The sequence below is a fragment of the Choristoneura fumiferana genome, chromosome 21 (genome assembly GCF_025370935.1).
Source record: "Choristoneura fumiferana chromosome 21, NRCan_CFum_1, whole genome shotgun sequence".
Classification (NCBI taxonomy): domain Eukaryota; kingdom Metazoa; phylum Arthropoda; class Insecta; order Lepidoptera; family Tortricidae; genus Choristoneura; species Choristoneura fumiferana.
In genome coordinates, this window is record NC_133492.1 from 5,463,363 (window position 1) to 5,475,554 (window position 12,192).

Genomic DNA, 12,192 nt, shown 5'->3' on the forward strand with positions numbered 1-12,192 from the left:
CATGCGCTTTTAAAACTAAACGCAACAAGGACAGTTATTACATTATCGACTAATCAAAGATATAAAGAACAAGGCGACTTCACAACTATTTTACATAATCCCGTTTAACAACATGGTTAGACACATGACAAGGGATAGATCATTTCGTCAATTTTCTCACCGTATACCATTCTGACGAAACCACATCTTTTCGCGGTATAAATATGACATAATCTATTGAGCGTGTATCGCCCAAATGTCAGTTTCATTAATGTTCATGCCGAAAAGAATACAGCTTTGGCAGAAAAGTAGGGCGATCAGAAAATTCAACAGATACGATTCATTGGTGAACCGCGCTAACTATTTAAACAAACCTAGGCGGAGTGGGTCGATTAGTTGTCTTTCTTGTCCATGGAGCTGTTCGAGGACTCTGTGAGGGTGTCTTCAAATTCTGAGTCGTCGTAGTTCGTGGGTTCTTCCCCAGGCTTGAGCAGCCGCCGACAAGGTCGTACTTCTCTGTAAAGAAGGAGGCAATTTGAATTACAACCATCACCATATAATATCAGCTGTAGGACGTCCATTGTTGGGTATAGGCATCTCCCATAGAACTACAGTTGCTTGGAGGCGGCCTGCATCCACCGTGAACCCGCGGCTTTCACCAGATTATCCGTCTAGGTCGATGGTGGACGTTCCTACGCTGCGCCGATCCGCGTTCTCCATTCGAGAACTTTAATACAATGTGGTTTTAGTAATGATGCTGCCATTCACTGTCATTTGGATTATAAGTAAACATTTATTTCATCTACTCGAAATGACTATTGTAAAATTGGATCAAAAGTAACTGATGTTTACTTAAATAGATTAAATAAGAATACGAAAATTAGCCGACGAAGTACTAGCTAGTGTCATAGAATATGTAAAGTTGATGTAGCCATGGGCAACCTAAATCGCTTGAAGAACAGATATAAAATATTCTTTATTGCATACCACAAATCAGATAACAATATAGGGATAAAAAAAGCCGTGGTGGCCTAGTGGTTTGACCTATCGCCCCTCAAGCAGAGGGTCGTGGGTTCAAACCCCGGCTCGCACCTCTGAGTTTTTCGAAATTCATGTGCGGAGTTACATTTGAAATTTACCACGAGCTTTGGGTGAAGGAAACATCGTGAGGAAACCTGCACAAACCTGCGAAGCAATTCAATGGTGCGTGTGAAGTTCCCAATCCGCACTGGGCCCGCGTGGGAACTATGGCCCAAGCCCTCTTGTTCTGAGAGGAGGCCTGTGCTCAGCAGTGGGACGTATATAGGCTGGGATGATAATAGGGATAAAGTTTCTCGAGTAGCGACCAGTGCCTTTGTGTAAGTTTTCGGTTACAAAATACGGCGTTCGCGTTAAAATCTCAATTTGTATGCTAACACGAACAGCGCCTCTAGCGGCGAATTGAGGTTTTAACGCCCAACGCGATCGAGACGTATTTTGTAACCGAAAACTTACATTTAGGGTACAGGAGTTGGAAAAGGCAGCGTTGTTGGTAAGCTTCCCACTACGCCTTGCGCGAAGTTTGCCGTCGTTCCACCGACTTACGGTATACGGCATTATCGTGGAAGTTGCCGGCAACCGGTTGATGCAGCAGGCAAGTGGTCGTTCACTGTGACGTGTTTAAGGGGAGACCTGCAGGGCTACTACGAAACTCGAAGTTCGTGTCGTGCGGTCCTTCTGACACTTAAACTATTTAATAAGAGAGCGAGAGGGACCGCATGACACGAACTTCGAGTTTCGTAGTAGCCCTGCTGTGCTCAACATCAGACGTGTTCCGGCTGATAATAATACGTACGCATAACTAACTATTTTGCTTAATTAAACTCATTTCTGGTTATTTTTACATCTGACTACTCTCCTGGTAACTTCAAGCTGATTTAAATTTTGGACAAATGACAGAATCTACGAGGCCACAAAATTGAAACCAAAACCTTATTAATTCTATAACCCTCGTTCTTCGAGTCAACTAGGGTCAATAGAAATAAGGAGGACACAGAGGTATAAGATGATTTACGACACAATCATTGCTTTAATATAAAATAGCAAAATTATGTTTACGCCGAGCCTGCAGGGATACTAAGAAACTCGAAGTTCATTTCATATCGTACCGTCCCTCTCGCTCTCGTATTAAATAGTATAAGTGTCAGATCAGAGGACCGCACGACACGAACTTCGAGTTACGAGTTTCGTAGTAGCCCTGCTCGGATATATCGCCCTAGTGTCTGCTGATGCGTACTGCGTTGTGGTATATGGATGTATGTATGTATGTAAATACTTTATTGACATACAACTCAAAAATAATACAAAAGAAAACAACAAAACAAAAAGAGTACAAAGGCGAACTTATCCCTTAAATAGGATTATCGAACCAACAACTGGATCGTGGCCCACTGTGGAATATTTTTCCAGAATATGTCACAATGAAATCGCATTGTTTGATAAAGGGGTTCATTATAATTATGAAACTTACTGAAAGAATGTTTAAGATGCAGTTTTTATAATTAATAAATAAATATATATCACGGGATAATTCACACCCATTGACCTAGTCCCAAAGTAAGCTTAGCAAAGCTTGTGTTATGGTACTAAACAACGGATAAATATAATTATATAGATAGATACATACTTAAATACATATTAAACACCCAAGACCCGAGAACAAACATTCGTATTTCTCATACAAATATCTGCCCGACGCGGGATCGAACCCGGGACCTCAAGCTTCGTAGTCAGGTTCTCTAACCACTAGGTCATCTGGTCGTCAAAAATTTAGGTTATTCTGTAAGTTAGCTATTTACATTCGTTTTTTTCTAACAGGTCTTTCGTTAGACCTGGAACTCTTGTAGATGTTCAAGTTTTGTCTCACTAAAGAAAATATCACACTAAAGTGTATAATAAAGTAAGTGTACAGTTATAATAGAAGTAACAAACATATACGCTAAACCGGGTCGCCGCTCAAACGATGTCTTTTGTTGTTCGCTCACTGAATTCACAAAAGTAACTTTATTTGTTTTATTATTATAGTAAGTACGTATAAAATGTAAATTAGGTATATACTTTAAATTTATAAGGAGCTTGCTACTCTATCGTATTGGGTAACTGTAATGATAGATGTAATGTTTATTAGAAATAAATAAATAATAAAAAATAAATATATGTGATATTTAGCTATAAGATAAAATTTATTAATTATATAAAAGCTGCCCTCTTGTTAAATATTGCTGTGCCCAACAGGGTCCATGATGATCACATAATCTCTTGTAGCATCTGTAACCATACATTATGGAAAAGCAATTAAATATTGAGTATTGAGTATACAAGATGGTCGGTAAATGCAAGGCAGACATTATTTATGTATCGACAAAATACGTGTGCGATTACAGAGACAAATTATCGTTTTATCCGTTGTCTTATCAATAACATATAACATAACATTCTTATCGTATACGGAGAGGTTTAGTGAAAAACCCAAACAAATGAAAATGACAAATGATTTTGCCTTTTCTAGTATTATTAGGTATTTTCTAGTATTAACTATGTACTTTGATTGTTATCAAATTATGCTAATGCTACCCTGGCTAGGTGTTAGTACTTAGTATAGATTTAAGGATACTGATATTTGCATTATTTAAATAAAAATACCAGAATTAATGTGAAATTGCGTTGGCCAAAGTACAGAGGTTTTTTTAGGAATAAGATAGTATAGAGCCTAAAAGTAACATAAAGTATATCCCATTAATGGGATCATAATAACTCTCTTACCATCAGGAGACCCACTTGCTCGTTTGCCATCCAGTCGAATAAAAAAATAAAAAAAAAACTGAATACTATATTAAATTCTGTAATTTCTCGCATATATTAATTTTCAAGTTATCTTATTTTTTAACGCCCCGACGCAAAAAGAGGGGTGTTATAAGTTTGACCTTTGACCGCTATGTGTGTCTGCGTGTCTGTCTGCGGCACCGTAGCTTAAACAGGTGGACCGATTTGAATGCGGTTTTTTATTTGAAATCAGGTTTAGCGATGGTTCTTATATGTTTCATAAAAATCGGTTTAGCCGTTTTTGAGATATTGAACTTTTTAAGTTAATTCATCAATGTTATTTTAGACCATGTATGTTTTGTGGTTACTGAAGTTTTTAAGTACCTAGTATATTCGTGATTTGGCGAATTTTACGATCGGCCGCTAACATACCTAACAGACGAAGTCGTTGTATAAGGTAGTATGAGTACCTACCTACATTAAATTCTTACCTATTTCACAGTTTGTACGCGAAGGAAGTTTATAAATGATTTAGGACGATATTAAGTAACGTTGACACCTGTTAACCCTTTCAAGTTGCATGTAATTTATGGATCTGGCGCCGCGTATCCAAGTACAAATATAGCATAATAAACGGATCTAATATGAATATATCTTATCGTGTGCATGGCGTTATCAAATGTTTGTTTGTATTTGGCGCCCGTAAACGAATTTAAATTACCACATACGTTTGTATTTACAAACTCGTTTTTAGGAACGGCGAGTCATATTTGCATTAACTCCATCGACCAGAATCTTATTATTTACTATTTATTTATTTCTAATAACATTACATCTATCATTACAGTTACCTAATACGATAGAGTAGCAAGCACCTTATATATTGTCTAATGCACTCGGAATCATGATCGTTTTCACCACTTATTTCTGCCAAGGTACAGGGGGTAGAAAGGAATGGTGAATGGGGGACGTATCTGAATATCGAGAATTAATATATCTAAAGCGTCGCGTCTTCACATCGCCAATTCCACAGAGTCTAAAGACGAAAGTCTTCAATCAGTGCGTCCTACCCGTCATGACATTCGGTGCCGAAACATGGACGCTCACGGTAGGGCTGGTCCACAAATTTAAAGTTGCTCAACGTGCTATGGAAAGGGCTATGCTCCGAGTTTCTCTGAAAGATCGAATTCGTAACGAAGTGATACGACAGAGAACCAAAGTTATCGACATAGCCCACCGTATTAGCACGCTAAAGTGGCAATGGGCCGGCCATATAACCCGAAGAACCGATAACCGTTGGGGTAGACGAGTTCTTGAGTGGAGACGAGATCGGCAAACGTATCGTAAGACGTCCTCAGACTCGGTGGAGCGATGATCTTCGCAGGGTCGCTGGCAAGAGCTGAATGAGAGTGGACGAGGATCGTGCTCAGTGGCGTGCCATGGGAGCGGCAAATGTCCAGCAGTGGACGAGCATAGGCTGATGATGATGAATATATCTAAAGTTAAAAAGTCGACGGTGAAAACATCGAAAGTAGCGTAGGTTAGGTTCGATATTACCGTCGTTATTTTAACCGTCGATGTTTCAATTTTCGATATTCAGGCACATTCCCGGTGAATGCGAGCGTTAGGCGGTTAGGCAATTCGGCCACAGAATTTCAGATGCATAAGGCCCAGCCTGCTATCTATCTACATACCAAATTTCATCCAAATTCGCTGAGGTATTTTAGCATGATGAATTAACAAACACGCACGTGACGCACGCTAATATAAACTTTCGCATTTATACCCAGCAGCATAATTAATAGTGACCTCTGTTAACTCTTATGGCATAAGCCAGCGTTACCCAAACTGTGCGTCATGCTGGCTCTGTACCCTTAGTGTAAGTTTTCGGTTACAAAATACGTCTCGATCGCGTTCGCGTTAAAATCTCAATTTGTATGGAAACACGAACAGCGCCTCTAGCGGAACGTTTGCGATGTTCGTGTTTCCATACAAATTGAGATTTTAACGCGAACGCGATCGAGACGTATTTTGTAACCGAAAACTTACACTAAGGGTACTGTTTTAGGTGCGTTGCGATTTGCGAAACTGTACACTTGGGCTTGCGTCGTCTGCAACCGTATCTAGAGCTACTATATAGATATTTATAACGCGCGGAACCCATCAACGCCCTAACGGTACCCTACGCTCGCAGTAGCCGGCCGCCATTTGTTTTTTTCATCGCCTGCGCCTCGTACAGCGCATGCGCGAGATGCAGCGCGAGAGACCGCCGCGCCGACCGCGGATTACCAGTCGCGATCGATCCATCACTACGCTCGGGCATTAATTGCATCTCCCGCTGCAGCCGCGTCTTCCGCGGCTCACGCGATCTCTCCCAGTCAATGTTTTCTTTTGTTTATGTGGTTATTTGCGTGTTACATTATAAATAATAACGATGTTCCGTTACCACTGTGTTTTGTCAGTTTCCTTAATAAACTTTGTTGAGTACGAAACGCGTGTTTGACCTTTTTTCTTAACTGTCCAAGTTATAATGGCGCTCCAACTCGAGGCCGAACTCACAGTGCCGAGTTAGTTATGTGACAAAGTGAAATCAATACATATAAACGTGTCGTGACGATAAACTGTGACCAGTGTGTTCGTACCTACTCTCGCGATACCTACGCGTCGTGTCTGTCCCCACCCCGTTTTGGTGTTACGACGCGCCTTGCTCCCCATCATGCCGATGACGACGAGAGCGGGTGCCGGTCGGCCCGAAGACGAGCAATACACATACGACGACGATGCCGGCGAAGACGCTCGCGCCGCCGGCGAGGTACGAGGCGCCGGATCGGCTCGCGCGGCCGGCGACACGGGTTCTGCAACACCGAGGGCGCAGCCGTCACCGTCACAATTATTCAACGCTGAGCAGTTTGTCGCGTCGTTCATGCATACGTTCGCACAATCGCAAGCGGAAATCAACCGTAGTTTGATTGAAAACCTCCGATCGACCGCGACTACACCCACTTCGCGCGCGAGCGAGCCAGCCGCCGCCGCCGCGCCGCAGGGGAACTTCAGCACGTGCACCGCGCGCTTTAACGGACGCGCGCGAGACCCAGAAGTACTAGAAGCTTTCCTGGACGCCGTGGAAGTATACAAGGAGTGCACCGCCGTGAGCGACGAGCACGCCGTGCGGGGCCTGTCCATGCTGCTAGAAGGGGACGCCGCCGTGTGGTGGCGCGGCGTGAAGAGCACCGTAACTACGTGGAGCGACGCCGCCACCCGCCTACGCGCAGTTTACGGCGCACCGCGCCCGGCGTATAAAATTTTGCGCGAAATTTTCAGCGCGGAACAACAGTCCGAACGCGCCGAAGTATTTGTTTGCAAGATACGCGCGTTATTAGTTAAATTACCGTATGTAGTGCCGGAAACGATGCAAATTGACGTAATTTACGGCCTATTGCATAGGCGCGTGCGTAAACGTCTGCCGCGCGACACTATCGAGTCAGTGGATAGCTTGTTAAGTAAAGCGCGAGCCGCGGAAGACACGATAAACGAATCCGCGATAAAACTAAGTTCTGCAACTATTGCGAGCGATAGCGTTACTGAGAAAGTACCTGCGATTAGCGTCTATAACACTAATACGGGTGGGTCTATTCCGAACGCGCCCGATAAGCCTAAACGTAATCGAGTACGATGTTCAGCATGCAAAGTCTACGGCCACGCCGCTGAAGTCTGTCGAAACACTAACGGAGGAAATAGGGTGAGTGCACCTTTTTCTAGTAAGGTAAACGCTCCTATTTCGGATAGGGTAAGTGCACCCAATACGGATAGGACAACCGCGCCTGTCACGAATGGGTAGCCGCGCCTATTCGTTGTTACGGTTGTGGGAAGCAAGGGGTGATAAGGTCAAGGTGCGAGACGTGCAATTCCGACAAAAATGCCGACTTCAACTATAACAATGACGTGCAATGCACACCGCATCCGACATTGATGATAAGTGTTTTTGATCGTGAAGGAGTGGCGATTATCGATACTGGGGCCACCCACTGTGTTGCAAGCCCCAGTCTTTATGCTATCTTGGTAGCAAATAATGTAAGTTTTCAGAACGTACAACGAACTCTACGCCTGGCCGACGGCACCCAGCAGACCAGAGATGTCCTCACTGCTGAGGTGCCCATCACCATCGAGGGTCGCTGTTTCTCTGCAAATTTCATGGTTCTTCCTGGTGACGATACCAGGACTCTCTTGGGCTTCGAGTTCCTGGCTAAAGCCGGTATAGTACTGGATGGATCCCGGGACTCTTGGAGTTTTGCTGATGACCCTGAACGTCGCTTCGTTTTTGTGCGTAAGTACCACCTTAGCAGCGCCAGCGATACCGAGCTGATGCGTGCGGAGTCATCCGGCTTGGCGTTGCGTGGTGACGAAGGATCAAAGCTCTCCCAGGACCAAGCACGCGTGCTCAACGCTTTCATCGAGGAGAGAGCGCCTCAGTTCGCTCCTAACGGCCCGGCCACCGAATTCGCTACCCATAGGATTAAAGTAAGCGAGAACCAGGAGCCAATAGCGTCACCCCCATATAGGTTGTCGCAAAGCCGCAGAGAAGCTTTGAAGACGGAGCTGGAGAAGTTGTTACGGGACGACGTTATTGAGGAATGCGAATCGCCTTGGGCCTCTAACGTCGTCTTAGTTTCAAAGAAGGACGGGAGTATGAGGCTCTGCATCGATTATCGTAAGTTGAACGCTGTTACCGAAGCCGACAGATACCCGCTCCCTAGAATCGAAGATATCTTGCATACGGCTAAAACCAGCGAGTTCATGACAACGCTAGATTTGCGGTCTGGATATTTTCAGGTAAACGTTCATCCAGATGACCGAGACAAGACCGCATTCGTTTCGCCTCAAGGTACGTACAGATTCAAACGTATGCCGATGGGTTTGCGGAACTCAGGCGCTACGTTCCAACGGTTGATCGATAGGTTCCGGTCCAACGTGAAGGACGTGTCTCTACTGGCGTATCTAGATGACCTGATCGTCTTGTCGCCGGGCCCTTTCGAACGACACCTGACAGACCTCAGAGCCGTCTTCGACCGACTCGCCATGTTCGGGCTGCGAATCAACCGAGCAAAAAGTTATTTCGCTCGCGACTCAGTTAAGTTCCTCGGGCACGTCATCGTACCGGGCGGTATCCACGTAGACCCAGATAAAACGGCTGCCATCTCAGGTATGAACACCCCTCAGAACGTGAAGCATTTAAAATGTTTCTTGCAGACGTCCAGTTGGTTTCGCCGTTTTATCCCTAATTACGCCGAAGTCGCGAGGCCACTCACGAATCTTCTCAAGAAGGCAAGCGCCTGGAACTGGGGTACGAAGCAGCAAGAGGCTTTCGAGCGCGTCAAGTCTCTCCTCGTATCCGCTCCCATTCTGCGTCAAGCTGACGAGACAAAGCCGTTCGTCCTCAGAACTGACAGCAGTGGGTATTGTTTAGGGGCTGTCCTTATGCAGGGGGAGGGACTTGACGAGCGACCAGTGGAGTACGCGAGCCGCCTTCTCAACGACGCTGAGAAGAACTACTCGACCACAGAACGCGAGGCATTAGCCGTTGTGTGGGCCGTGAGTAAGTTTCGCGGGTATATTGAAGGAGCCCAAATTACTGTAAAGTCCGACCACCAACCCCTGCGCTGGTTGATGAGCATGCGCTCTCCCAGTGGTCGCCTGGCTAGGTGGGCGTTAACTTTGCAGGAGTTTAACCTACGCATCGAGTATACACCGGGACGAGCAAATGTCGTCGCCGACACACTCTCGCGCCCGGTTTGTACTGAAAACGTGAGCTGCGATCTTTGTCTTACGGTCGTGGACTTACCGTCGAGAGGTAGCGCTGATATGCGTGCAAACCAACTCAAGGATCCTGAGGTACGTAAAATCCTCGAAGATATGGAATCCGACGACCCGTTTAGGGGGAGACCCTGGTCCGACCGCGGGTACATCGTGTCTGACAGCATCTTATACAGGTACGATCTTGAAGGGGACGATAGTGAGGAGGCGCGTCTGGTAGTACCTGAGCACGAGCGCGCCGCTATCTTAGTCGATTTCCATGATGCACCCACAGCGGGTCACTTCGGGGTCGAGCGAACGCTAAGCCGCATCAAGTCACGCTTCTACTGGCCTGGCATGCGAGCTTACGTCGTCAACCACATCAAGGGATGTTTGCCATGTCAGCGCTACAAGGCCGACACCAGGAAACCCGCGGGGCTACTCCAGACCCCCGCGATGTCCAAACGGTTCGAGGTTGTGTCTGTAGACCTCTTTGGCCCGTTGGTGGAGACGCCACGACACAACAAATGGATCCTAATAATAGAAGATGTCTGTTCGCGCTGGGTCGAGCTTTTCCCGCTGGAGTCAGCCACGAGTTTCGAGTGTGCCAAGACTCTCATCAATGAAGTCTTCTTCAGGTATGGGGTCCCTCGCCGTCTTCTCAGTGACAATGGCGTGCAATTCGTGAGTGAAGTCATGCAGCAGGTCTGCCACGTGCTGGGCATCGACCAAGTCCTCACTCCATACTACCATCCAGAGGCGAATCCGATCGAGAGAAAGAACAGGGATCTCAAACCCCAGCTGGCCATCCTCGTCGGGCAGGACCATGCAACATGGGACACTCATCTCGCCGCAATCAGGTACGCCATGAACTCAGCTGTAACTGCTAGCACTGGGTTCACGCCGGCTTATCTAACCTTCGGCAGGGAGCTGCGCGCACCGTCCGACGCCGCCACTGACTTACGAGCAGTGATTGAGACGGACAATTTCGTCCCAAACATAACGCCGCACCTGAAACGTATGTCCACGACCTTAGAAGAGGCCCGTGACGTGCACGAGAAGGCCCAGGCGTCTCAGAAAAAATACGCAGACGAAGGTCGTCGGCCGCCTCCAGATTACAAGGTGGGTGACCTTGTTCTTCTTAAGACCCAGGGGCCAAACGATACAGGCCCTGGCCAAACAGCCAAATTCATACCACGACGCGACGGACCCTACCGGGTCGCGTCCGCGCTTAGCCCGACTACTTACTCCTTGGAGAATATACAGGACGGCTCCAACTTAGGGAAATACCACGTCTCGCACCTTACGCCTTTCGTAGGCCAAGTCGAAGCTCCAGTCAGACAGAAGCGACGTCGTGGTAGGCCGCGCAAAAATTTTACAAATGACTCCTAGTCCGACTGCGAGGGCGCTTTCTCGGACTAGAGGGGGAGACTATAACGCGCGGAACCCATCAACGCCCTAACGGTACCCTACGCTCGCAGTAGCCGGCCGCCATTTGTTTTTTCATCGCCTGCGCCTCGTACAGCGCATGCGCGAGATGCAGCGCGAGAGACCGCCGCGCCGACCGCGGATTACCAGTCGCGATCGATCCATCACTACGCTCGGGCATTAATTGCATCTCCCGCTGCAGCCGCGTCTTCCGCGGCTCACGCGATCTCTCCCAGTCAATGTTTTCTTTTGTTTATGTGGTTATTTGCGTGTTACATTATAAATAATAACGATGTTCCGTTACCACTGTGTTTTGTCAGTTTCCTTAATAAACTTTGTTGAGTACGAAACGCGTGTTTGACCTTTTTTCTTAACTGTCCAAGTTATATATTTCCTTTAAAAGAGCGTCGAAAAAATCACGATTTGTAAAAAAAAAGTCGCAGTAATTATTATAAAAAGATTGGATAACCAATTATAGACATGCGCTAAAAGTACTAAGTAGGTACTTACATCTTTTACTTTCTATATTCAGATGAGATTGGAGTAATTGAGACCGCGAAGAAAGTAGATTTACGATGTAGGTACCTACCGCAATACGAAATGGAAAGAGAAAGTGAAAATGAACACCTTGTTATACTTTTGTTTGTTTGCATGTTGCGTAGGTGTTTCAGACTGCTTACCTCTATGCAAAAAAGGAGGAGGTTCCATTTTCGTCTGTATCTAAGAAGGAATTTGTAAAAGATTGTTAGGGAAAAAATTAAGAAAATTGCGCGCAAATACAGAAAAAATTAGAAAACTTTTTTTTTATTCGACTAGTCTCCTGATGGTAAGAGATCACCACCAGCAAAAACTAGAGGCCTAAGATGGGGATACCTCAAGTGCCAGTAATTTGACCGGCTGCTTACTCTTCACGCCGAAACACAACAGTGCAAGCACTGCTGCTTTACGCAGGATTAGCGAGAAAGATGATGGTAGCAATCCGGGCGGAACTTGCACAAGATCCTACACCTGCAAAACAATACAACTATAGTAAACTAAACTTCTCTAATGTAGCCTTAGCTTAGTTAAAATTACAACCGTTTACGATTAGGACACGTTGAGGTTAATTTTTAAGCAAAAAATAATGAAATTTCATTGATATTAATATTTATGGAATTCCATGGAATTTTTTGGCATCCCGGAATTTGGGACGAA

The 12,192-nt window shown here is 45.7% G+C and overlaps 1 protein-coding gene across 1 annotated transcript; it reads left to right on the plus strand.

Moving 5' to 3' along the window:
- The first annotated feature begins 5,964 nt into the window (after positions 1-5,964).
- LOC141439966 (activity-regulated cytoskeleton associated protein 1-like) lies at positions 5,965-7,618 on the plus strand. Its single transcript, XM_074104428.1, has one exon. The coding sequence runs from the start codon at positions 6,497-6,499 to the stop codon at positions 7,616-7,618; it is 1,122 nt and encodes a 373-aa protein (XP_073960529.1). The 5' UTR covers positions 5,965-6,496.
- Positions 7,619-12,192: the final 4,574 nt, after the last annotated feature.

Coding starts and splice junctions, on each gene's coding strand:
- LOC141439966 (XM_074104428.1), top strand. CDS start 6,497: ATGCCGATGACGACGAGAGCGGGTGCCGGTCGGCCCGAAGACGAGCAA.